The sequence below is a fragment of the Falco peregrinus genome, chromosome 14, assembly GCF_023634155.1.
Source record: "Falco peregrinus isolate bFalPer1 chromosome 14, bFalPer1.pri, whole genome shotgun sequence".
Classification (NCBI taxonomy): domain Eukaryota; kingdom Metazoa; phylum Chordata; class Aves; order Falconiformes; family Falconidae; genus Falco; species Falco peregrinus.
This window is the reverse complement of record NC_073734.1, coordinates 23,804,249-23,830,059: the sequence shown is the minus strand read 5'-3', so window position 1 is coordinate 23,830,059 and position 25,811 is coordinate 23,804,249. Positions and strand designations below refer to the sequence as shown.

The 25,811-nt window shown below is 55.7% G+C and overlaps 2 protein-coding genes and 1 long non-coding RNA gene across 6 annotated transcripts; 1 reads left to right on the top strand and 2 right to left on the bottom strand.

Annotated features, from left to right (window-relative positions):
* Nucleotides 1-152: 152 nt before the first annotated feature.
* On the top strand, nucleotides 153-15,863 carry COG4 (component of oligomeric golgi complex 4). Of its 3 annotated transcripts, none has more exons than XM_055819203.1 (19): nucleotides 153-339; nucleotides 869-951; nucleotides 1,646-1,760; nucleotides 2,458-2,632; nucleotides 3,230-3,423; nucleotides 3,872-3,977; nucleotides 5,233-5,390; nucleotides 5,972-6,030; nucleotides 7,438-7,571; nucleotides 8,100-8,218; nucleotides 8,607-8,773; nucleotides 9,453-9,618; nucleotides 11,223-11,285; nucleotides 11,757-11,873; nucleotides 13,507-13,599; nucleotides 13,898-13,981; nucleotides 14,298-14,399; nucleotides 14,746-14,874; nucleotides 15,125-15,863. In XM_055819203.1, exons 1-19 carry the CDS (start codon nucleotides 193-195, stop codon nucleotides 15,257-15,259), a joined length of 2,346 nt encoding a protein of 781 aa, XP_055675178.1. In that variant the 5' UTR covers nucleotides 153-192; the 3' UTR covers nucleotides 15,260-15,863. The 3 variants fall into 3 exon arrangements, with proteins under 3 accessions (XP_055675178.1, XP_055675179.1, XP_055675180.1); XM_055819204.1 differs by having other exon boundaries at nucleotides 196-328; XM_055819205.1 differs by lacking the exon at nucleotides 153-339 and adding an exon at nucleotides 444-509.
* Nucleotides 2,399-15,182, bottom strand: LOC114011112 (uncharacterized). 2 transcript variants are annotated; one of them, XR_003552871.2, is made up of 5 exons: nucleotides 15,072-15,182; nucleotides 8,808-8,971; nucleotides 4,292-4,401; nucleotides 3,077-3,156; nucleotides 2,399-2,535 (listed from the first exon to the last, which is right to left on the bottom strand). It is a non-coding gene; the product is annotated as an uncharacterized LOC114011112 (long non-coding RNA). The 2 variants fall into 2 exon arrangements; XR_003552870.2 differs by lacking the exon at nucleotides 15,072-15,182 and adding an exon at nucleotides 9,819-10,219.
* Nucleotides 15,864-16,251: 388 nt separating the features above from the next.
* On the bottom strand, nucleotides 16,252-25,142 carry FCSK (fucose kinase). Its single transcript, XM_055819202.1, is given in 24 exon segments — nucleotides 16,252-16,821; nucleotides 17,024-17,101; nucleotides 17,103-17,248; nucleotides 17,802-17,901; nucleotides 18,096-18,283; nucleotides 18,358-18,477; nucleotides 18,614-18,757; nucleotides 18,913-19,140; nucleotides 19,250-19,416; nucleotides 19,497-19,707; nucleotides 19,943-20,313; nucleotides 20,475-20,542; nucleotides 20,609-20,779; nucleotides 21,243-21,344; nucleotides 21,448-21,575; nucleotides 22,865-23,006; nucleotides 23,188-23,307; nucleotides 23,397-23,477; nucleotides 23,628-23,725; nucleotides 23,999-24,071; nucleotides 24,341-24,466; nucleotides 24,553-24,603; nucleotides 24,790-24,947; nucleotides 25,034-25,142. Coding segments are annotated over 24 exon segments (3,258 nt in total). The 5' UTR covers nucleotides 25,104-25,142; the 3' UTR covers nucleotides 16,252-16,704.
* Nucleotides 25,143-25,811: the final 669 nt, after the last annotated feature.

Sequence of the window (25,811 nt, the reverse complement as noted above, 5' to 3'; positions counted from 1 at the left end):
GGCCACGGCTCAATGGCAGCCGCTCTCCGCAACCGAGAGCCTCCGAAATAAACCTCAGCAGCGTAGAAGCGCCGGGGGCGCGTGAGTGGCCCCGCTGCCGGGCGGAGCCGAGGGGCGGCATCGCTCAGGCACCGCTGCGGGCAGCCCGGGCAGCCCTCCCGGCCGTACCGCCCGCGTCAGCTGCACCCCAAGATGGCGGCGGCCACGGCACCGGGCCCGAGGGGGCCGGGGGCAGAGGGCGGTGGCTCGGCCGCCTCTGCCCTCTCCATGGAACGGATTCAGTCGCTTACGGACCTGGCGGACCTGGAGGCCGCCTACAGCCGACTGTGTGAGGAGGAGGTGTGTGGGGGCGGGCCCGGGAGGCCGGAGGGCCCCCGGTGGGGCGGGCTGGGGCGGCCCGGGGCGGCCTGGGAGGTGCGGGACCCCCCCCGGCCCGCTCTGCGGTGACAGGGAGCGCGGGCGTCTCGCTGTCACGGCTCCTCTCGTCGTCCGGATCCTTTTCAGAGATAGTAAATAGGGGCTGAACCGTCCCTGGGCGCGGTGGGGGCCCGTGTCGCCCCCGTGGAGCGGGTGTCCCGAGCGGGGGGCCGTCGCAGGGCAGGGCCGTGCGCTGTGAGCTCAGCCAGGGGAGGGCTTTGAGGATTATCTGGTTTAAAACTTGTGCGACGAGGTTTGGGTAACTGATGCTTTCAAATGGCAAAAGTATAAAAATTTATAGGATTAAAATAGGAGCTTAGAAAGGATTTACTTGTCATAGGAGCTTTTGAAAGCGCTATCAGTTCTTGGTTTGGATGTGGGGTCTGTGATATGCTGCTGGTCTGGAGGAGAGCTGAAGTCTCACAAAACTTCCTTCATCCTTTCTTTTCAGAAAGTCGTGCAGGAAGAGCTGGATGCCCTCCTGGAACAGCAAAGTATTACAGAGAGCAAGATGGTTGCGCTTCATCGCATGGGGTTAGCGATCTCCCCACTTCTTTCTGATTCTGCACACTGTTCAGTACTTCGCTGCTTACGGTGTGACATGACAATTCGTTTCGGTGTTGTGAGGGAAGCACTTTAATTCTCAGAAAATGTTAGACTTTAAATCAGTTTGTGGAAGAGAACAGTTGGATTCTCATCCCCGGGTACCCAGTTCCCAGCAGCACTAACAGAGGGAACTGCTGTGTCTGCACACTGACCCATTTTGGCATAGGCTGAGTGGTTCTTTGAAGGTCTCACCCCAGAGATTGTCAGGTTTGGGCATCAATGCTTGGATCAGATGTCTTGTGTCAGGGTGTTTACAGGTGCAGGCAAATATTACTGGGTTTTTGTGGTGAGCTTGCACAGGCAGTCTGGAAAACCATCTTAAGTGGCCTCAGGTCTAGTAGAAGCTTTGAGCACAGACTTCCGTCTTCCACTTCAGAAGTGGAGAGTATCATAAAGCCTCAGTGGCTCATTCATTCCCTGTCTGGTAGTTGTTAGTCTGTCTGCAGCCTCTTCCAAAGCAGTCAGTTTGATTTTGATGCTCTGCTGCTGTAGGAGAGGCATGAAATGACAGATAATGTTGCTGACAGGAGCAGTTGGGTTTGGAGAAAGAACCATCCTGCTATTGCAGACCATCTGACTGCTTAATATTTGCAGCTCATGTTCAATTCACTTGTCTTCCCAGCCCTAATCTGCAGCTCATCGAGGGGGATGCCCAGCAGCTGGCAGGGATGATCACCTTCACCTGTAACCTGGCTGAGAACGTCAGCAGTAAAGTCCGCCAGCTTGACCTTGCCAAGGTGACTGGACTGAGGGGGTGTTTGGGACCTGTCACTGCCAGGCCATATTCTGTCTGCTCGTGTGCTCACATCACGCTGCTTTGTTTTTTATTTTAGCAGTATCTAGCATTGCTAGGTAGTGGTATTTTGCTGGGCTCCTGGATATTGCAGGGTACAAGAATAAGTAATGCTTACGCTATTCCACATAGCAACTGGTTCTCCAGCATTCCCTTCTGTCCATGCAGCTCCTAGTAGAATATGGTGAATAAGCTGACTAGTCTTCATTAGTACCCTTTTGTCAACTATTGCAGTGCTGAGAACAGTAGGGATGGTCATTGTCACCCAAGACTGATCAGGAACCCTGGCTGTTGTATTCTTTGTACAGAGACAGGCTAAGAGGCGTCAAGTCCCAGTGCTCAGTTCAGCTGCTCAAATCAAAACAGAGAATGTGTGGTTGTATCTCTGGTCTCTGCCTGCTTGTTAAAGTAGAGTATGGCTTCTGAGTTCAATTTGAGTTTTGGCAAATGCTGTTCCTCTTCCAGAACCATTGGTTTAACAATTTTTTAAGTAGTTTGGGGGTTCTGCTTACATAGTTGTTTATTGTGTAGAGAAGTATCACTTCTGTTTATTCCTTTTTTCCCCCTCCACAGTCTTCTCGTAGTTCTCATTCCCTGATTCAGCCCGCAGCAGAAAGCCTTAGTGGTTGCCTTTCTTGCAGAATCGTCTCTATCAGGCCATTCAGAGAGCTGATGACATCCTTGACCTGAAGTTCTGCATGGATGGAGTTCAAACAGCCCTGCGAAATGAAGATTATGAACAAGCGGCAGCTCATATTCATCGCTATCTGTCTCTAGACAAATCAGTGATTGAGCTCAGTCGTCAGGGCAAAGAAGGTAAGTACTGTTCATGAGGGTAAGTCACCTTTCCAGTAAATAAGTAGAGGCTGCATGATTTCCCATGATAGATAGCCTCAGCCCAATAGACAAAGCAGAAGATCTAATGCTAGCCAAAGATCTTGGTATGTTATAGGGTAACGTAGAGATGAATTTTTGAAGTGTTATTAGGTTTGAATTACCACTAATTGAAAGGAGAGTTCCTGGCACACAGCTTTAATAATATTTCAGGTGCTAACTAGGTGAAGGACAAAATGTTCAGGACAAAAGAAGTGAGAGAGAAGGGTTTGTCAGGGAGAACTGTTTCAGTGTTATGGTGTGCTACCAAGCAGAGCAACTAGAAATGAAGGAGTAAATTGCCCGATCCCTAAAATGTCCCAATTGATGTGTTCAGGTCCTTCATGCAAGACCATGACATCAGCTGTGTGTACATCACACACGTACCTATCTATCTTTGCCTGTGAGGGAATTCCAGTGTGTCTTCTGCCTTCTGACCCTACAGCTGCACAGTGTTGATCTCTCTCCTGGGGAAAAAAAAAGTAGCCCTTAATACAGTGCTAACATTGTGCTGTCTTTTTTTCCTGTCTTTTTGACCAGGGGGCATAATTGATGCTAACCTGAAGCTCCTGCAGGAAGCAGAGCAGCGCCTGAAGACAATTGTCACAGAGAAATTTGACACAGCTATGAAGCAGGGAGACCTGCCCCAGGTGGAACGGTTCTTCAAGATCTTTCCTCTCCTAGGCTTACATGAAGAGGGGCTGAGCAAGTTCTCAGAGTACCTCTGCAAGCAGGTAACAGGTTCTGTGAAACATACTGTGACCTGTTTAGTCTAGGGGAAAGCAAAACCCAGCCTCTGTCAACAGATGTTGTGAAAGGAGATCTTGGCTCTGGATGTTTAATCTTAGAATTATAAATCAGCACTGGCCTTAGTTCCTCTCTCTCTCCCTGCATTTTGCATCCTGGGATGGGATTTGTGGTCTCTGAATACAGATCCTGCTGGCTGGCTTTTCCTGTGTCCTGCTCTTTGTGCTTGTTTTGTGCTCCTCTGGAAAGAGAAGAACAGGTTTCTGCCTCTCCTTGATCCTTGAATTTTCCACAAGAGAGGAAAGGATCCCTGTTCAAAGGAGGAATAACAGCAATAGCTCTTGCAATGGGAAGGCCAGCAAAAGCTCTGTGGGGCTCTACAGGACAAAGAACATCTTTGAGTGTTACCAGCTGACTGGTCCTGTTGTCATGCAGGTGGCCAACAAAGCAGAAGAGAACCTGCAGCTGGTGATGGGGACAGACATGAGTGACCGTCGAGCTGCTGTCATTTTTGCAGACACCCTGACACTCCTCTTCGAAGGTAATCTTCCTTTCCTCTGCTGGTGGATTGAAAATAGCCAGTGATGAGATTGTCCATCATTTTAAATGCTTTTAATTTTAGCTCCAGGAGGTCACAAGATGTCCCCTTCCCCTTTGAGCTATGGGAGTGTCACACTAGAGGGACAGGGACACAACTAATAGACTTTTTTGTGGGCAGGAAGAGGCTATTACAATAAGCAAGCTTTTCTGCATACAGATTGCACAAGCACAAAGTGGATTTGCAAAGGATTTGTTGGCTTCCTTCAGGAATCAGACTCTTTCTTTCTCTGCATCCTCAAAACAAATGGGTATTACCTGAAGGTTTCTTGAGACGTGCAGCTCTTGGGAAAGACAAATCGGATCCCTCAGGACTGAGAAGCTGTTGATGCCTCCAGGCCTGGCTCTTCAAGGAGCACTACAGGAGCCTGAAAGCAGAGAGGGAGGGGAGAGGGGAATATGACTGCTCTGTGGGAACGTTGCCACCGACAGTAATTGGGATCCCATGGTGATTAACCATCTTCCCTATTAAGTCTGCTATAATTCCAGACTGCACTGCTGCCAGGTCACTCTCCCAGCCTGGCAGCCTTGCTGCTATTGAAGGTCCTTAGAGCTGCCGAGGCTTTCTTGGCAGTAGCCTCAAAAGAGGGGGAGCGTTGCTAACTGTTGGAGCGCAGAGTTTGTGAGAAGAAAGCAATATTGTAGAGATACACTCCAAGGAGATCTTGCCTTCACTAACGCTTGCTCTCTTGAGCGTCTGCGTGACAGATAAGAGCAGAGCTTTCCCTAGGCTGATTTTCTTAGCGCTGCTTTTCTCTTGTAACCTGGCAGGTGCTGAGAGCTGAGACTGGGTTTAGATGGCAGTTAGGTGCCCTGCTAGGATTAGCTTGTGCGGCTTTCTCCTGTGGAAGCTTCATACCTTGTATCTTGCTGGGTAGGGGGGGCAGCTGACACACATTGCATGGCAGGAGCTCTCTTCAGAAAGAGAGATGGCTTCTACTCCAGATTTGCACTGCGGCCTTGCAAGAAACAGCAGAGAGGATGAAAGGTATCACAGAGAGAAGATGCCATGGAACAAGGGGTGGTAGTGACAGGCCTTCAGTGAGGTACTAGAGTGGCTGGACAGTCTAAACTTTATCTGGGGAGTGAATGATCCCCTGTTAGGTCCTGTCTGTGGATCTGTGTAGCTCTGCTCTGGGTCCAGACTGAGCAGAAACTCCTGCCTGAGTCTCTCTCTTGTGCTTCCCCTCTCCCTGCAGGGATTGCTCGCATTGTGGAGACCCACCAGCCCATTGTGGAGACCTACTATGGTCCAGGGAGGCTGTACACCCTCATCAAGCACCTGCAAGTGGAGTGCGACCGGCAGGTGGAGAAAGTGGTCGACAAGTTCATCAAAGAGAGGGACTATCACAGGCAGGTAAGAAGGGCGTGATGCTGCCTGACACAGCCAACTGCAGCCTCTGTCCAGCTCCGTGGGGCTTCGACTGCCATAGAGGCAGCAAAGTTTGCCTTTGCATATTGAGAGAAATCTTGCTTTTCTCCATATTTGCTGTGATGGCTGAAGGGGTCCAGCCTGTAGCTATCCCTCCTGCTGCAGAGGATTCATTTGGAGCATGGTAAATGGGTCCTGGGCACATGATTCTTTGCTCTGCAGGTCTGTAGGGTGCTTTCAGTAGACGTTCCCCACTGTCTTGCTTGTGCTTCTGTCTGTTAGATGCAGGGCTGCTGTAACTGTGTCATGGTCACATACCTTGGTGCTTCTGTCAGGGTTCCCATCCCACCTCCCTTCCTGGCAGGCTGAGCTCTGTCTTGGAGGAGGAGGTGGAGAACTGATGCAGTTCCCTTCTCTGGCACTGCTTCCTGCAAAGCATTCTTGTCACCCCTCCTGAGTAAGCACGGGAAGGGTGACACCTCTTTAGGCTGCAGCAGGAGAAGCAGCTGTTAACTCCAAGTCATCAGCAAAGCCTTTGATGACTCTCCCTTTTTTTGTGATTGCAGTTCCAGCAAGTTCAGAATAGCATGATGAGAAGTTCTTCTGCAGAGAAGATTGAACCAAGGTACAAACAAAACCTCTTTTTGTTCTCTAACCTTTCATTCTTGAGCTGTTATTAACACTACTTAGCATTTAGATAACTCTTCCGGTCTTCCAGAGGCTTTGTGGCTACTGAAGCATAAAAGCCAATTGTTAGGTGCCCTTCACTGCCCTTTTATATAGGCAGCTTCTGTGGTGGTGCTATATTTTGCTTACTCATTACTTTTAAGGATTGGCCCTAAACGTTGCTGAAGGGCTGGCAGTACCACTGCACACGGAGGACTGAGGCTTCAGTTGCCTGTGCCTGCTGCCTTTTGATGGTCAGAGTACAGTCCTTGGAGCCCACAAAACGGAGCAGCTCCCTGGACGGATAATTTGCAACAATCAGGAATAAGCCCTTAGGTCTTATTTAATCTGTACTGCTGCTGCAGCAACTCTGTAAGATCAGTTTCTTGCCGATGAACTGAAGTGCTTTCAGTTTCCCTCCTTCTTAAGAATTTGCATAGCCCTTAAGTAAGGCCATTTGAAAGTGCACCCAGCCCTTCTGTCATTGTGTGACTTCTAAACATGCCTAGAAAGAAAACTTGTGTTCCTCAAGCAAGATCTGTCTGTGAGCCTGCATGACTAATTATTTCAGCAGTAATACAGAGATCCACTTACTATTTGCTCCGAGTAACTGTGCATGCATCCCAGGTTTTCTGAGCTTTTGCTTTTTCATCTATAAAATAAAGATAATGGTTCCTTGTCCCACTCGTGTGTTGTGAGGCTTTGAGCAGGATTTGTAAAGTTCTTTTGAGCACACTGGTGAAAAAAGCTGATGATGTGACAGCCTTTTTTTTTTTTCCATAGTCATCTCTGATCCGAACACTGTGTTCTGCGTTGTCACACGCTTTGTTGCTCTCACGTTTCCTGAGCTGTTGAGCTTAAGCAGATTCTTCATCATTTTCAGAGAAACACATGAATCTATGCATAAAAGCACATAGAAGGAGATGGCAGGCACCAGGCATTTCTAATGCTGGCCAGGCAGGGCTCACAGAATCTTAGCAAAACTGCGGTAGGAAAGGACTGCTGAGGGTCTCTAGTCCAACCTCCCACTCAAAACAGGGCTAATTCTGAAGTTATACCGGGTTGCTTAGAGTCATGCAGTCCTTACTGCTGTGATTTTTAATGTGGTTGTTCTCACATCTATGAGGAAAAATAAGCTGCTCTGTAATGTTTTTTCAGAACATTTTGATTGTATGTGCATTCTTTGCTCATACCAGTTATTCTGCTGAGCTTTGCAACTTGACAGCACAGATGGAAAGGGGAAGTATTGATCTCATAGTAAGAGAACAGGGAACATGCTACTCAACTGAGTTAAATTAAATTAAATTAAAGGAGTGCCTTTCCTTTTGTAGTCTTACTAGCTTGGTTCTTGCTATGTTCCTTCCAGGGAACTTGACCCTATTTTAACAGAAGTCACTCTGATGAATGCCCGCAGTGAGCTCTACTTGAGGTTCATCAAGAGACGAATAATATCTGATTTTGAAGTGGGAGACTCCATGGCCTCAGAGGAGGTAAAGCAAGGTAACAACTTGAATACTAATGCTTGCAGGCTCTCTACTTCTTGCAGCCAGAAGTGGAGATGGAATCTGAGTTAGTGGCAGAGCAGAGTGACTTGGGATCTGCAAAGATGCTTTGGGAGCACGCTGTGGAAGTGGATTGTGTAGCCTGGCCTCCCCAAATCTGTTTTCAGCATTGGTTGTTCCTCAAACAGGGAAGCCAACACTAGGAATGACTGCAGAGCATAGTAAACAAGGTCCCTGAAGAACGGGAAAGCCCTTTGGTCACTGCAGGCACAGATCCTTACAGTGGAGGCCACAGGGAAAACAGGCTCAGGGTTTTGGTACTCCATGGAGCTCTGGAAGTCACTTGTCACCTGTGAAAGTCAGCAGAGCAATTTCAGTACCACGGTTGAGGCCTGTGATTTATTGAAGGTTGGGCTTTGCCAGCTGTGTGTCCTTTGAGTGCCCATGAGACAGGCAGCAAGGGGATTAGGTGGAACTGCTTTCCAGCACTTGGTCCCTGCTGACGGTTCTCTTTTGCATTCTGTAGAGCATCAAAAATACTTGGATAAGCTCCTCAACAACTGTCTGCTGAGCCGCACCATGCAGGAGCTCATTGGCTACTACATCACCATGGAGGAATACTTCATGAGGGAGACAGTCAACAAGGTAAGGCTCAGACAGCAACAGCCTGCGCTCGCTGCCAGCGGCTGAGACCTCTGTGTGTGCTCCGCAGTCCTCTGCTGAGCATCCCTGGGGAAGGGGATGTGTACGTGGCAGCTCTGCAGTTGTTGGGAAGGTCTTCTCTTTCCCTTGGCCTTGAAAAGCAAGTGGTTGTTTCTGACCTTTGACTCCAGACATACCCCTGAGTATCTTCCAGAGACAGATCTTCGAGGTCCATGGGCTATTGAAATCTAGGATGAGTGGTGCCAGCCCACACGCAGCACGGTTCAGCTCAGGGTGAAACGGGCAGGCTGGCAGTTTGGTCTCGCAGCACTGCTCTGAGGGGGCACCTTGGCTCGCTGAGCTCAGGGCACTGACACAGTTTTCTTTGCAGGCTGTCGCCATGGACAGCTGCGAGAAGGGCCAGCTGACCTCCAGCATGGTGGATGATGTGTTTTATATAGTGAAGAAGTGCATTGGGCGCGCTCTGTCCAGCTCCAGCATAGACTGCCTCTGTGCCATGATCAACCACTCCACCACCGAGCTGGAGTCTGACTTCAGGTAATGAAGATACACCAGGTTCAGTGTAACTTACCTCTAACTCACATTCTGCAGTGTTTGCTGTCAGATGGCCTTCCTTGTGTTCTTTGCCTTTGAACCTCTGGTTTGTCATCCCCATGGAAGATGCTCATAGGAAGCAGTGGCAGGTGTGGTGTGGGAAGCTGGAGCTGGGTGTGCTTTTCTCACAGTGGTGGTCACCTGCAGGACAAACAGAAGAAGGAACCTCATGGCTCAAAATCCCTACAAGACCAAGTCACCACATAGCATTGGAGTGCTACCCTGTTTGATGGTACACACTCACCCCTAATTGTTCTCTGGGTTGCCTGTGAGATTGCTCAGTAACTTGAATTTGGGGTGAGCCTGCAGAAGTGATGCTCCTGTTTTTCATCCTAATTTGGGAATGGGAACTATGACTAAAGACAGCAGACAGATGCAGGCAGGATTTTTGGGAAAGCTCAGAAAGTGAGTGGCTGTGTTTTTCTTTCAGCCTTATGTCCTTTAGATGCTGTCGCGGGATATTTGCCAGCTGTCTTTTTTTTTTTTTCTTTCCCCTGTGAAGTTCCACTTAACTTGTTCAGGTCACAGCTCAGCCAGAGTGCTGTCCCCTGTCACAGAGCACAACTCTGCTGTGGCTTGCAGTATTTGCTCTGAGCCCTGGTATATTCTGCTTGCTCCATAGGGAAGTTTTGTACAACAAGCTGAAGCAGGGCTTTCCAGCCACAACCTTCCAGGACTTCCAGAGAGGGGTGACCAGTGCCGTGAACATCATGCACAGCAGCCTGCAGCAGGGCAAGTTTGATACCAAAGGCATTGAAAGCACCGATGAGGCCAAGCAGTCCTTTCTGGTGGGTTTGGTGGCTGTTCAGGTGTAGAATGAGTTGGGTTGAGGGGAAAGACAATGCGGGGGGGAGGGGGGGGGGGGGGGGAAGCTCTTGGGAACAGGATTGATGACAACTGTCACATGTTCAGAGAACCTGAAAACCTGTTTAGGTGCGGTGGGTGGCCTGACGTTGGATGTCTGCTATATGCTTCTATATATGCTCACCTCATGTTTGTAGGGCTTCCACAGCAGGTCTGTGCAAGTAAGATCCTGTGACTGTCTCTTAGGCTGCTGCAGTGATGCTTCCCTCCAGGCTGGGGGAGACTCTGCTCTTTTGAGCTGTGCATCAATCCTGCTCTCCACGGGCTCTGCACAGAGGTGGTGGGAGAACATCTCATCCGCACCTTCCCCTAGACAGAAAAGTTTCCTGGCCCACGCTCAGGGTTCCTTCATTCTTGCTTATCAGATCATAGACTTTCTGCTAGAGCAGTGCTGTCCGCGCTGCCTGGCCTGCGAGGTCCACCTGTTGCCTTCTCCTAACAGCACTGCTGCAACACTGCACACTTGAACAGGCCAGGACATGGTAGTGAGCATTAGAGACCCCTGGGAGAGCATTTGAAAGGCCGTTGTCCTGTCTTCCGCAGCATAATGCATCATTCCCCGTGGTGGGATGCTGTATAGACCTTGTATTGTGGAAAAGACCTTGCTGGTAGAGCAGCTCTGGGTCTGCTCTCTCCTTCCAGCCAGCCCTGCTGTTTGAGCAGACCTTTGGGCAGAGACTCTGGGAGCACTGGAGAGGCGCTGGCTCACCTGACTTGTCCCCCTCTATGTAAGTTGCTGTGAACACCCAGTGATGAAGAGGTTCCTAGGGACTTTCACTGTACAAGGGGAGAAGGCAACAGAAGGAGCAGGAGGGACCAAACTCTTCCATTTCATTAAATTCTTGGTCACAGGTTTCTGCATTTCTTGAAATAAAGTGCCTAAAATGTCAGTTCTCCCACTGGAATTCCTCATTCATTTGTCAGCTTGCCTCATTTCCCTGTCTGCACAAACCCTAGCCTTATACTGACGTTTAGTTCAGCCTCAGCAGGCAGAGAAGAGCCTGCTCAGGGAAGAACAGATACTCATTTGGCAGGAGGTGTGCTAATTCCTCCTGCCTAGATATGAACAGCTTCCTGCCTCCCCTGCTTCTCTGGACACAGCGTATAAACCATCACCTCCAGCCACTCCTGGTCTGTTGTTCCTCATGGCACTGTCACAGAAAGTTAGGGTTGCATCCTGTCTTCCACCCATCACCCACAAGTGGGGCTTTGCTGCAACATCGTGGACAGAATGATGAGGAAAAGAAGTGGAGTAAACCCTCTCAAACTTTGTGCTAGCTGCAGGTTCAGCACATGTGCTCAGTTACTGTCATTCAGCTTCATGCAGCTCCATGAACCTGCAGTGCTTTGATTGCACTGTAGCACCTCTGTCCTTTAAATATTTGCATTTCAGCCTGTGCTGTCAGCAGGGCACCGAGGAGTAAATGGAGTAAACATATGGACTTGGGGCTGAGGTGCTGGGAAATTGCAATGAATTCCACTTGGGTTTGTTTTGTTTTTTTGGTTTTTTTGTTTTTTTTTCTCCCAGGTGACCTTAAACAATGTGGAAGTCTGCAGTGAAAACATCATGACTCTAAAGAAGACTTTGGAGGTATGGTCTGGATTCTTTACTGTTTTTTCTGTAATCAAATTGTAATATCCTCCCTTCAGGGGGGTCAAGTAAACCATCTGGACTTTGCTATGCCCAAATTCCTTAGGTGTTTGCCCTCCAGCCTTAGGAAAGCAATTTTGAGCTGGCAGAGCAATCTCCGGCTGATAGTAGCAGCTGGAAATACCAGTTCCTCCAGCTTGACCAACCTGGCACAGGCAGGGAGGCAGTGGGATAACCTGTATCACTGAGAGGTTGTGGTTCCCTGGTGCTGAACTAGATGGCCCCGGGCTTCCTTCCTCCCTGTCCTCTCCCCAGCTGGAGCCAGCAGCCTCCGCCTTCACAGGGGCAAGAGTTCGGCGCCTGTCCTAGTCTGCAAGCCTGCTGCTGGGCAGCCAGAGCTCGGCAACACAAAGGGACAGAGACTGCCCGGGTTATTAACTTGCAACTTGCTTGTGGATCTCTTCCCTGCAGAGTGACTGCAGCAAACTGCTTAGCCAAGGCTTCGGGGGTGAGCAAGCGCAGGCCAAGATTGACAGCTGCCTCTCTGACATGGCTGCTGTCTCCAGCAAATTTCGTGACCTGCTGCAGGTGAGTGCCTGGCTGTTACTGCTGGCCTCCAGCACTGGCTGGCATCTTCAGGGAGAGCTCAGGCAGGAATCATTTGAGCACATCTGACTCAGGAGTGCAGGGCAGGGGTGCAGGATGGAGTAAATCAGCCAGCTTTGAGGCGTGGAAATGGATCCATCCTGTTTGCACAGCTGCACCAGCTGGTGGCTGCCTAAAAAGCAATGGAAGCAGCTGCAGAGCCAGAAGGAACGTGGCTCCATTTGTCTTCACTCAGCACAGAGTTGCAGTTGGTTCAGCATTTTCAGGAGAAGAAATATTAATAGCTTTTCCCTTGCCTCCATTCTCCCTCGTGGCACGGCACGTTGTCAAATTGTCCAGAGCCTCACTAGGTAATGCTGAAGACAAGCTGCTGGTAGAGAAGAACTGCTCTTCTCTTAGGTTTCTCCTCCTTTTCCAGATGGAAATAATCCCTGGCATGGGGCAGAAGGCTCTCTGGCTAAATCCGCTGTCTCCTGTGGCATGCTTGGGCCTGTTGCCTTAAAAGTTCACAGTCTGGCAGGGAGAGGAGCAGGAAGACCTAATACCTTCTGTGGAAAGAAACCAAGCAAAAAGAGAATATTTTGAACCAGGTTTGCCATCGGCTTTGTACTGCACAGAGGGGCCAGGCTGTTTTCATTTGGCTTTGCAGTTCCCTGCAGCCAGATGCCTTCTGGCCAGTATTGCCAGCAAACCCTCTTGAGGCTTGTGGTCAGTATCAAAACCAAAACAGCTCATCAGTAAAAGGGGTAAAAGTCTCCAGTCTAGCTCTAGTGCAGTATTAAAACTGGCTGCAAAGCAATCAAGAGGCTGAGAAGCAAGCTCCTGCGCTGCCCGAGTCACACACACACATAGAATTTGCTTTGGAAAAGGACAATTGCCAGCAGGGCCCTGCTCAGAAATGCCAATTTTAGTTAAAAACTTCCATCAAATGCCAGGCAGTATCAGTACCTGAATAGTTTCATGCTGGGTGAGCTTTCTTGACATCTTGCTGAGCCAAATGGGGGCGGTTGGCAGGAGAGGACTTTCAGAGAGCTCTCTAGCATCGAAGCAGACAGAACAGCCTTTGCTGACAACCTGCTGCTCAGGGGAGATGGCGTGTGCTGGGGTTATGATTAATTCAGAGAACTAACTGTGGTTACAGCTTTTATCCTCCTTTTAGCTTCTCCTACTGAGTTAAGCTGCACTGGAGGTGGGAGGCATCAGTCAAGTCCAATCACAGTGTCCTCCTGGCTGGTGCTGAGTGGGAAAGCTGGTGTTTGTGTCCTTTCCTGATGCGAGCTGAACGCCCCTTTCCTGCCAGGAAACCCCTGGAGCTGTGTGGGCAGGGGTGGAGGAAACATGAGCCCTTCGGACCAGGCTGCAAGGCAGCACAGCAGCAGCTTCTGGGCCAGGGTCCTTCCTCTTTTTGTCATCGTGCTGTCCTCAGAGCCCTCCAGCACCAGAAGAGCATGGGATCTGGGACTTCTGGGTTCAGTTTCCTGTGCAAGTCTGTGGGTCTGTTTCCCCAGCTTGTGGTGGGGATGGGAGGCAGCATCAGGACAGCTTAGTTGTGAAGGCTGGGTGCCGTCGGACATCGGCTGTGCTCAGTCACTCTCCTCTCCTCCTGTCCCCTCAGGAAGGTCTCAGTGAGCTGAACAGCACAGCCATCAAACCCCAGGTGAAGCCCTGGATCAACCTCTTCCTCTCTGTCTCCCACAACATCGAGGAGGTAAGGCTCAGCTTTCTCTGCTCCTGGCCATACCTCTGCACTGTCCCTCTGCTCAGCAGCACAGTCAGAGCAACTGCCATCTCCTTCTTCTCCGTTCTCCACTGTTTCCTCGGCACAGAGCAACAGTAAAATACCCAGAACTTGCTCTGAGCCTGAAAGGGGTGTTTGGCTGGAGGGGACCTTCAGAAAACAGGAGTGCAGCGCTGCCCGCGGGGGGACCTCCCTTCCTGTCCCCCCGGCCCCTCGCTGCTGTTCACGGCAGGATGCATAAACAACCCTTCTTGTTTTTCACTGTCAGGAGGAGTTCAGCGACTATGAAGCTAACGACCCCTGGGTCCAGCAGTTCATTGTCAATCTGGAACAGCAGATGACAGAGTTCAAGGTGAGAGAGAGAGGGAGGGATGTGGCAGCCTGCCAGGCTTTGGCCAGACCTTCACGTGGCATCTCCCAGCATTTTCCCTGCTCAGGGGAACGGCAGACAGAGATGTCCTCTGGTGCCTTGCAGGGCTCTTGGAGATCCCGTCACCCCCTTCTCCTGCAGTTCTCAAAGCCCCACGCAGCTGGATCGCTTCTGTGGCGCTCTCCACTTGCCGAGCCTGCGAGTCATGGGTCTTTATTTGAAAGCTCTTACAGGCTTGGCTTTTGTAGACCTCTGCTCAGTCGTTCCTGACAAGAATGACACAGGTTTCTGCTTCCAGGCTGGGCTGTCTCCAGTGATTTATGATACCCTCACTGGTCTTATGACCAGTCTCATAGCCATTGAACTGGAGAAAGTGCTGCTCAAATCCACCTTCAGCAGGGTAAGCAAAACATTATCCTCTGCCCTGCAGTCTGGCTTGACTGCAAACCCTCAGGGCGGGGATGGGGCAGGGCAGAAGCAAACATTGCCCCCAAAGGAGCTCTGCCACAGCTGGTGGCCAGCCCAGGGCGACCTCGCATTCGCACACGCAGGGAGAAAGTGTGGTTTGTGATGGGGCTGGGAAGAGCTTGCATCAGTGTGGGGGCTGGCTTTTCAGGTGGGTCTAAACATAAGCCACTTTAACCTGTGTAACTGGAACCTTCCTGCTCAGAGACCCTCCCCCTGTAAGTTTTGTTAATTGTGTGTGTGTGTGTGGAGAGTTCACAGAGCTCCCTCGGTCCCCACAGCTTGGTGGTCTGCAGTTTGACAAGGAGCTGAGGTCTCTCATAGCCTATCTCACCACAGTCACCACCTGGACGATCCGTGACAAGTTTGCCCGGCTTTCCCAGATGGCCACCATCCTCAATCTGGAAAGGGTGAGCTGCACTTTGCTTTTAGTTTTTAGGGGATTGCTGGAGCCCCAGCTGGACTCCGCATGGATTTACTGGGCTTCTCCAGATATTGTCACAGCTATGGGGTACAGAGGAGCTGGAAAAGTTGCCCCATGCCCGAGGGGCGTTTGCCTGCAGGGTGTTAGGAGCAGGAAATACCTGTAGCTGGAGTTTGAACTCACCCGTGAGGGCGGGCGGTGCTGAGTTGTCTCCTGAAGCTCTCTTCCTTCTCCAGGTGACGGAGATCCTGGATTACTGGGGCCCAAACTCAGGCCCGCTGACCTGGCGCCTTACTCCAGCCGAGGTGCGGCAGGTGCTGGCTCTCCGAATCGACTTCCGCAGTGAGGACATCAAGCGGCTGCGCCTGTAGTTGGTTGGTGCTTGGGCCAGCAGCATGCTGGAGGTGACAGTGGGAAGGCTGCAGCCCTGGCGCCTGCCCAGGTCCTGCCTGGCTGTTAGACGGTGTGGGGATGGGGTGATGTCTGCCCTTCTGCTCATTCCTTGGAGCAAAGGGCTTTCCTGGGCCTGGGAAGAAGAGCTGCCGTCCTTTGGTGGGAGCAGAAACAAGGCAGCAGCAGGGCAGTCTCTCATGTTGAGAGCAGCATGACACTACGCTAGTCTGAGGGATGAGTTTGTGCTCACTCCCGGCTCCTTTCGCTCTGCTGCAGGTCAAGAAAGTGGGGGGCTGTTGTGGTGTGGCTCAAATACTGGGCTGCAGAGAGCACTCTGTGCTGCTGGCCACAGTTGTGTCCCTTCTGTGCCACCCGTTTAAGGGTCAGCTGCTGGACTCCTACAAACCCTGAGCCGTGGCTCTCTCCTGGTCCGATGGGGACCATTCTGTTGAAGGGAAAAGGAATGGTTTCCTTTTGGGGAGGGTGCTTGGGAAATCCCTAGAAAGCTGCTGTAGGAAGCGGGGCTGGCTCATATACCCTGTACAGCTACTCTGTAAATAAACCTCGCCTGGCTGAGCAGCAGCCTTGGGTGGTGGGTGTGTGTCTGCGGGCCCGGAGGGAGGTGGGCGACAAGAGCTATGCACCATTTCTCCTCTTCTACCCTGTGCCACGGTATCAAGGGCATCTTCCTGCCCCGCTCCGCCCCCCGCCCCTGCTGGCATTGGCACATCATGAGTACAAACGCCCCTGAGACAGGACCTGGTGCCAGCCCACTGCGTGATTCCTGCCTCCTGCTGCAGCGCTCCCCCCGGCCCCCAGCAGCCAGGGCTGGGGGGCCATGACCAGCCCCTGCACGCGGGGTCTGCCATTCTCAACCCCTGCAAGAGCTTTGCCCCCACACTGCTGGCCCCCTGCTATCCCATAGGGAGGGGAGGAGCCCTGCTAGGGATAGATGGGCACAAACACATGCTGGGACCAAGCTTTTTTATTAAAAGAGACTGCAGGGACTAGTGATTCACTGCAGAAGTAAGTGTCAGCACAGGAGAGGGACTTAACTCCGCATCCAAGTGCATCCTTTGTGCAGGAGCACTGCACTGGAAGAGCAGGAAGGTTCCTGCTAGAAGCAGCATCACAAATGCTATTCTTTTCACTTTGGAGAACCATGAAAACTGGAGTGAAACCCCAAAATCAGCCTGGAGGCCCTAGCGACTGTCCCTCCAGCAAGGCTAACCCTCCAGGGGTGGGTTTGCCTGCCTAGCTCGTCACAGCTTCTCCAGCCTCTGGCTTTTGGGGCAAGCAGCAGCACAAAAAGGCCACATCAAGACCTAAGGCACCTGCTAGAGCTGGCTGAAGGAGCTGCCTCTAAAGCAGCAGGGATTTCCTCCCCTGCCCCCTGCCAGGAACGGGTCAGGGCTAAAGGCCTTCACACAGCCATGAACCCTCCAGAGCCAGCACTGTCCTTTGTATCGTGTCCCACACCCTCCACAGAGAAACCGCCCGTGTCCACTTCGATGCTGTGGATGCTGAAGTTGCCCAGTCCCTAGAAAAAGAACGTTGCAGGCTGGGGCAGGAGCCAGCAAGGGACCTGCTCTCACCTCCAAGGCCCTGGGGAGGGCTAAAGGGACAACAAGCAATCTTGTACCACTCACGGGGCGGTGAGATGCTCCTAGTGCTTGTGCTATATAAAGCAAACCTCTGCAAGCTGCCCGCGACAGCGAACTGCCTGGGAGCTCATATCTCACCTCAGTTTTCGCTAGAATTTGGTGCAAAGCCTCTTTCTGCCGAGGGATTTTGGTCAAGACGTAAAGGAAGCCGCCACCCGCCGGCCCCAGCCAAGCACTGCCCATAGACATAGGGCCGGAGAGCATCCATCATGCGCCCAACAGCCAGCGGCTCGCACCCCGGGGCCATGCATTTCTTCTGCTGCCAGTAGCAGTCCAGACACTTGCCGATGAGCGGCAGGTTACCTGCACAGGAGAGGATATTGCAAACTATTTGCCTGTTTCTCGCCCAAGGGGCTGAAACTTGTCCCTGCCTCTCCTGCTCAGCCCAAGCTAAATTCCACTTTCTCATCTACCCAGTTCCTCCCAGCTCTGCCTGGCGAGCAAGCAAACCCAGCCCTGTCACGCTGCTGTTTATTTTTAATCCTCCACAGGGGGAAAATTTGCTTGCTTTAATGCTCCAGCTTCCCCTCCACCGTATTGCAGCAGCCAAAAGCCAAATGAAGTCACTGCACAGGCTAGACATGACCCCCAGCCCCATCACAAATGGCTCGCAGATAATCAACCAGACTCGGCATGTCTAACCCCCCTTCCTCCAAGTCTTCATTCAAGCCTGAATTTTGGGGCATTGCCTGTAACGTGAGGGTGGGCCTGGGGAGGATTTGAGGCTTCTGCAGCTGCAAGAGCCAAAACCCACAGCCTCTGCCCCCACCCAGGACTGCACAGACTCGCCCGGGAGAAGTCTGTGTTTCTTCAGTTAGTAGAAGGGCCGGCCTGGCCCAGGAAAGGGGGCTCACACCTTGCCTCAAGGCCTGGGCACACTCCTCGGCGTTGCTCACCAGCGCGTCGGCGTTTTGCACGGCCGAGGGCAGCCTGGCGTACCAGTTCCTCAGCACGTCCTGCAAGAGGCAAGAACGTCCCTGTCACCATCCTCCCGGCTCCAGCGGCACCAGGGAGGTAGCGCTGCACTCACAGCCTTCGCTGCCAGCCCTGTTGGGGTGGCAAAGCTCTGCACCAGCGAAGGAGAGACACCAAAGGTCGCGGGGGGAGCAGAGGCCAGAGCCTGTGGCACCCAGTGGCACCCAGGTGTCACCTGGAGCAGGTTGCGGGCCAGGCGAGTCTTCCCAGTGTACACCAGCAGCAAGTGATCGTTGAGGGTCTGGATAAAACCATTGGGTACTGGGATCTTCTCCACCTCCACCCGGAGCGGCAGCTGGGCCTTCGACCTCCCGATTTTGATGCCGGGCACAAGCCCACCCACCTGGTCCTGCCAGCCACCGCCTGCAGGGCAGAGGGTCCTCAGCCACTGCCAGGCCCTCACACCCCACGGGCTGGCTGCTCCCGCTGGCCACTACCTGTTGTGAGCCTCTGCTCCAGGTGCAGCACAGCGTGGATGAGGGACTCAGTGCTGGCAAACTTCCCAGCCGCCCGGTACAGCGATGCCATCACTGCTCCCGCCAGGATGCTGCTGGTGCCTGCAGGGAGCACAGACACGGACAGGGCAGCGTGGCATCATGTGTGCCCGTGAGGGCTGGGGCTGGGGACAGCAAGGGGGACCACGCCAGTGGTGGCAGCAGGAGGGAATCCCCAGCCCTCTCCCTGCAGACTTACCGAGGCCAGACCCATGGGGCAGCTTGGACCAGGTGTGCACCTCAAAGCCACCCCCAAAGCTCTCAATCAGCTGGGCCTGCAGGGGTTTCTGCGAGGGGAACTGCACGACCTGGGTGCAGATGAAGGCAGCTTTGAGCAAGGCTCCTGAAAACAAAGAGAGCAAAGCTGATGATGCCTGCTGCACTCCGTGGTCCCTCACCGCTTCATCCCCAGAAAGGGCCACCCTGGCACCATAGGGTAAGGACACAAAGGGGACATCACAGATGCAGAGCCAGGCCATGCTGCTGGTGACACCTCACCTGGCGCGTGCGGCTGGCAGTAATCCTGCAAGTCCTGCAGCTCCTGGCACACCAGCTCTGCCACCGCCTCGCTCTGCGGCGTCCCGCTGAGGCTGACGAGGCGCAGCTCCGGCTCGCTGATGCGCCGTACCCGAGCACCGATGGGCCGGCACCCGTCCACCAGCACCGCCAGGTCCACCACAGCCCCCCCGTGCTCGTATGTGATGGGGGGGGTGTCACTCCAGCCACCTGCCAAGACTCACCATCAGCACCCCACAGCCCCCCAACTCCTCTTCCCCCAGCACCACAGGGCTGAGACACGGCTCATCTGTCTGGGGGGAGCGGGGGACGCACTCACCAGAGAGGTCCAGGCGGGCTGGACACACCACCTGCACCCAGTGCCCCAGGGGTGGCAGCTCCGCCCGCCCCACAGTGACAAACTGGCACGAGGACATCACTGCCTGCCGGACAAGGATCTGCTCGGCCCCCTCGTAATGCCGAGCGGCTCTCACCAGCAGAGCTGGCCTGAGAAGAGAAGGATGCTGAGGCCGCTGCCGCAGCTCCTTGACTGCACTGATGCTGCCGCTCACCAGCCCCAACCTCACCTGCTCATCCACTTCTGCCGCTCAGCAGCCAGCTCCCGGACACCGCCGGCGATGTCCCCGCTCTCCAGGCGCCTGAAAGCCGAGGCCCACTCCCTGTTGGCAGCGGGTCCACTCCGCAAGCCCCCTTCCCCTTGCGCCATGCAGCCCAGGACCTCAGCGATGCAGGCGAGCGCCCGAGCTGCAATGCCAGCGTCACCAGCCGTGGAGGCAACTAGAAAATAAAAAGGAGGCTGCAAAGCGACAGCCGGGTTGCAGGTCACCCCAAACCAGCCCACTTCTGCGATAAACTGGCTCCAGGGGAGATGGACTCGCATGGCTTGTGCCCACCCTGGCTTGTCGGATGCCTAAAGGTGCACCCCCATGAGGGTGGGGGTGTCACTGGAGGAGACGGAGACCACCAAACAGCCCTGATACCCAGAGATACACAGCTAGTGAGTCCAGCTCACCCTCGTCCAGTGTGCCCAGCACCGCCTCGTGGTAGCCCTCGTGGACGGCGCTGCGGGCGAGTGGCAGGAGGCTGCTGTCCTGGCGCCCCAGCAGCACCCGCCGCACCTTGCGCTGGCCCTGCAGGAAGAAGAGGGCCTGGCGGGCACCCAGCTCGGCCGCCTTGTCCAGGCAGGGCAGCAGCTCCTGCCAGGACATGCGCCAGGCCGCCCGCCAGCGTGCCAGCCGCTCGCCGGCCACCGCCGCCGGGGCCAGCAGCCACAGCACATCCTCCAGCCCCAGCACCTCGCAGGCATGCAGCACTGGGAAGAGTCGGGCGCTGAGCAGGCAGCGGCTCCTCTGTGGCATCTCGGCATCCCAAAGGTCTCCCTCCCTGATGGAGGGAAAGCCTGTCAGCACTGCCCTGGGGTTCGGGGACACCTTCCAGGAAGGGAGCCGGGACGCAGGCTGGACTGGAGTGGCTGTGACACCTCCCACTGCAGCCATCCCAGGGGAAGCCAGGTCTCCAGTCCCATCCTGGCACGTGGCACCTACCGTATGCCCGTCCGATGGAAAAACTCAGCCCAGGGCACATTCAGGTAGGTGGCCTCTTCGGCAGGGCTCTGCAGGGGGGACAGTTACACCCTGGCTTTGCAGGGAGCCTCGAGCCACCTCGTCACCCCCCGTACCTGCCAGTTGTCAAGGCGGCCAGTGAGAGTGTACACTTGGCAGGGCAGGTCACGCAGCCGGACATGGTGGCCCTGCAGGACAATGTCATGCAGGGGACAGCCCTGCAGGGCTGGTGAGGAGCCTGCGGCGAGGCCCGAGAGCAGGCAGCCAGGACCGATCTCCAGGGGACCCTGCAGAAAAGGCAGCAGGACCCTGAGTGGTGTGGCTGGCCCCAAAGCAGCCCCCAAACCAGAGTCAGAACCCAGCCTTGGAAGGGGACAACCATCCCGGGAGACAAGTTGGGGCCAGCAGGAGCCAGGGGGACACACTTCGCTTTGTCGCAGGGCTGAAGGGACATGGACTGCAGAAATTCAGGCCAGGTGACAGCCTTCAGGGCTCACAGCCACGACAGAGCCCCCAAAGAGAGGGTCTGCCCTAGTCCCCAGGGCGGGACAGCTCAGCAGTAACAGCTTCCTCTCCTTGCCTGGGGAGGGTGACAGCCACCAGTCCCTAGCACCAGCCAAAAAGCAGCCCTGAAGAGGAAGGGCACCCAAAATCTCACAGCCATGGGTCCCCCATCCCAGCCAGGGTCACCTCACCTTGCCGCCCATTCAGTGCACTGACAACTCAGTCACCCCCACCCCAGCCACATACCTGGAGGTGGCAGTGCTGGATGACACTGCCGGCTGCCAGCTGCACGGCTCCTTCCAGCAGGCAGTTGGTGACCGAAGAGCCGTCCTCCAGGAGATGGGGCTGCTGCCGAGGGCACAGAGGCAAGTAGGACCGGAGTCCAGCCACACAGCCCAGAGCAACCCCCAAAGAAATGTGCATGAGCAAGGCTGAGGCTGGAAGGACGTACATCCACGTGGGAATGGGCTGTTTTGCAGAAGTGGAGGTGGCTGGCAGAGCCAGGCAGGAGCGTCAGGCTGCGGATGTAGTCGCTCGCAGAGGTGGTCATGTAGTCATAAGACGCATCAGGGATGCAGGCTGCAGGGGGGAAGGAGAGCTGTCAGCACACCGATGGCAAATGTGGGTGTGTGACACCCGTGGGAGCCAAGGGCAGCCAGGCTGAACATCCCCAGTCAAAGGGGTGGGGAGAGAAGACCCGGGGACCCACAGCTGTAGGAGGAAACAGCTGGGGGCCAGGCCCTGTGCACCCCATCTCTCCCCATGCAGGGGAGGAGGGCTCAGGGATGGGTCACATCATATTACTGTGGGTTTGCATGGCAAGGTTTGGCGGGGGGGGGGGGCGGGCTACAGGGGCAGCTTCTGTGAGAAGATGACAGAAGCTTCCCCCATGTCCAATGGAGCCCATGCCAGCTGGCTCCAAAACAGACCCGCCACTGGCCAAAGCCAAGCTCATCAGTGACAGTGGCAGCACCTCTGTGACTGCATAATAAGGGGGGGGGTGGGGGTGGTGGAAATTAATCTGTGCCAGCAGAAGGGAGGAGTGAAACTATGTGACAGCCACAACTCTGCAGACCCCCAGGTCAGTGCAGAAGGAGGGCAGGAGGTGCTCCAGGCGCCGGAGTGGAGACTCCTCGATAGCCCGTAGTAAAGCCCATGGTGAGGCAGGCTGTCCCCCTCAGCCCACGGAGCTCTGTGGTGGGGCAGATCTCCACCCACAGCCTGTGGAGGGCCCCACCCTGGCAGGGGGATGCCTGCAGGAGGCTGTGACCTGTGGGAAGCCTGCGATGGAGCAGGTTTGCTGACAGGACTCGTGACCCTGCAGGGGACCCAGGCTGGAGCAGTCTGCTCCTGAAGGACTGCACCCCGTAGGAAGGACCCACAGTGGAGCAGTGTGCGAAGAACAGTAGACCCTGCGAGGGACTCATGTTGGAGAAGTTTGGGAACTCTCCTGTGGGAGGGACCCCATGCTGGAGCAGGGGAAGAGTGTGAGGAGAAAGAAGCAGCGGAAACATGTCATGAACTGACTGACCATAACCCCCATTCCCCATTCTCCTGTGCTGCGTGAGGGGAGAAGGTAGAGAAATGGGGAATTAAATTAATCCCAGGAAGAAGGGAGGGGTGGGGGGGCAGGTGTTTTTTCTGATTTGAATGGAAATAAATTAAAATTTCCCCGTCAAGCCTGTTTTGACCGTGATCGTAATTGCTGAGTGATCTCCTTGTCCTTATCTTGACCCACGAGACTTTCATTATATTTTCTCTCCCCCTGTCCGGTTGAAGAGGGTAGCAAGAGTGTGTTTTTGGCGGGCACCTGGCATTCAGCCAGGCTTAAACCACTACACACGTGCACCCACTGCAGCATTGCTCACCCATGCTAAGAGGGAAGGCATGGAGAGCTGTCCACAGCACGGAGCGGGCGCTCCTCACGCTGGCATCACTGCCACCCTTCACAAAATCCTCCTTCATCATCCCCTCTGCCATGCACAGCACAATGTCAAAGAAGAGGGAGAGCTGGGGACAGAAGGGACCTGTCAGGTACAGCCACACTGACCCCCACCCTGCTGCTAGGTGCTCCTCTCCTGCCACCTCTCCCACCCAAATCTGGCAGCGTGGGGGCAAACAGGCTCTACAGAGATGGCCACCAGCAGCACCCTGGGGCAAGGGGTTCTGTTCCCCGCAGAGGGGCTGTCACCTGGATGGGTGGTGCCCCCGAGTCCAGCCCCATGTAGGTGCAGGCATCCAGAGGAGGAACGACATGAGTGGCCAGAAGTTGCTCAGCAGCATCCGAGGAGAAGAAAACCACCCCACAGACCTGCCAGGACAAAGTGGGGCTGAGGCCGCAGCCACAGTGACACAAGAGACTGGGCTGGCAGGGCCACTGACACCTGAGTCCTGCCATACCAACGGGACAGTGCTGTCAGGCCCCGCACACTGCTGCATCTGGGCCTCCGTGCCTCTGTAGATGATGTCGTGCACCAGCCCCTGGGAGCAAGACCACGCCAGTGAGCTCTTCGGGGAGCCTCAGGCCCAGCAGCCGCAGCAGGGCTAGGGCCTTCAGCACCCAAGGGACTGAAGGGGTGGGGACCCCTGCACCTCCAAGGGACGCTGCTTGAAGTGGGAGCTGCTACCGACCTGCTCATCAGTGAGGTAGACCCCATGGTCCCTGGCATATGCCTGGCTACCAGGCACTGCAATCACTCTGACCCCCTGGAAGCCATCCCAGTTGATCCCTGGGGAGAGAAGCAGAGACCAGTGCCAACTGGGGCAGTGCACGTACCTGCACTGGGCACAACTGCCTGAAAACTGGGCCTGCATCAGAGCAAATGACAGCCAGCCACCTTGCTGCAGGCACAACAGATGCTCCCAAACACACAGGGGTCAGCAATGCCCAAACATCCACACCCTCACAGGAGCACGGTGCAGGCTGAACCAGCTGTGCTGCTGGCTCTGGCCCCTGCCCCGAGCCAAAGCAGGTGCTGGAGGCGAGGCTGGCACCCACTCACCTGGTGATGAGGGCATGGTGAGGAGCATGTCGGTGCTGCAGACCCACACACCGGGTGGGGAGCCCACACAGAGCTGATGAGAGAAGGGCCACGTGCCCAAGGATGGCATGGAAGGGGCCTGGCCCTCGTGGGGCACCCAGCACCCTTACTGCCTCGCTGGGGCACCCAGCACCCTTTCTGCCTCACTGGGAGCCTGCTGAAGGCACCCCGAAGGTTTCAGGGGGAGCCAAACCCACCCATACGCCAGGGTGCCTAGTATCACTCGGCACAAGCCCAGGGCCCCATCCCACAGGCCACACAGACCCGACGGGTCACGGTCCCCGTCCCACAGGCCACACAGACCCGATGTGTCATGGTCCCCAGCAGGCTGTCCAGGTTGCAGACCAGAGCTTCGGCCGGGGCGTCGGGCTCCTCCACGGGCAGGCAGGTGAAGGCCCGGCCGCAGTCGTCGAAGGAGAAGTCCCGGCCCTGGGGGGAGGGGGCACACGGCGGGGTCACAGGGAGAGTGAGGGTGCAGCGGGGGGCCCCCAGCCGGGCTGCAGGCAGGCTCTCACCGTATGCAGAATGAGGATGCGGGCGTCCCTCAGGACATCGGCTGTCACCACCTGGGAGGGCAGAGCAGGGGCCGGTCAACGGGGACGGGCCGGCCGGCCCCCCCCTCCCGCTCCCAGCCTCCCCGGGCCCACCAGAGCCAGCCTCCCGACCCCCCCCATCCCCAGCGGGGACGGGACAACCAGCCCCCCTCCTGCTCCCAAGGCCCCGTCCCCCCCAGCCCCAGCCGCGCCCCTCACCGTGCAGCCCGCCCGGGCGCTGAGGTGCTCGGCCGCCACCAGCAAGGCGTTGAGGGTGGCCCCGCCGCTGCCCAGGCGGGCCCAGGGGTCCTCCACGGCCAGAAGGAGCGGGGGGGGCCGCGGGCCCAGGCCGCCCCTCCGCCGGCGGGCCTCCAGCTCTGCCAAGCGAGAGGCGGGCGGCGCTCAGAGCCGGGCCCCCCCGCCGCGCCGGGGGGATAGGGCGAGCGCCAGCCCCGCCGCTTGCCTCGCTGGAAGGCGGCCACGCAACCGCCGCGCTGGCAGGTGAGGAGGAGGACGCTCCACTCCGCCGCCATGGCCGCGCCGCCGTACCCTCCCCGGCCCCGGTGAGGCGGCCGCGGTGCCTGCTGGGAGATGTAGTCCGGCCTTGTGCCCGCCGCGGGAGGCGCCCAGCGGAGGGCCTGCGTCTCCCAGCGTGCACTGCGCGGCGGCCGCTTAAAGGCACAGCGCGCCCCTACAGTGAGCCCCCGCGCTGTCCGCCCCCCCGCTCCGGGGGGGCCTGAAAGGGGGGAATGGGGGTTTTCGATGTTTTCTGCCCCAAAACGGGTCCCCGCCGGCGGCGCGCACCCCTGAGTGCTCCGGGTCATCCCTGTCATGAGCCCGCCCGGGCTCAGCCCGGCCTCTCGCAGCGGGGTGGGGGTGCCCGGGTGCTGGGGTGGATGCCCCGGTGGGTGCTGGGGTGGGTGCCGAAGTCGGTAGCGGAGGGGGGTAACGGGGAGGCACGGGAGGGAGTACCGGGATGGATACCGGGGGGTGCCGATGTACCGAGGGGGGGGTGGGGGTACCGGGGGATGCCGGTGTGCCGGGTGGGTACCGCGATGGGTACCAGACCAGGTACCCGGCGGGTACCAGGTGATGCCGATACTCCGGGTGGATACCAGGGGGATGGTGCCGGGGATGCCTCTGTCCCGGACTGGGCACCGGAGCAGATCCCAGGGGGGTGCCGATGTGCCAGGAGGGGTACCAGGCTGGGCACCGGAGGATACCGACGTGCCGGGGGGGTA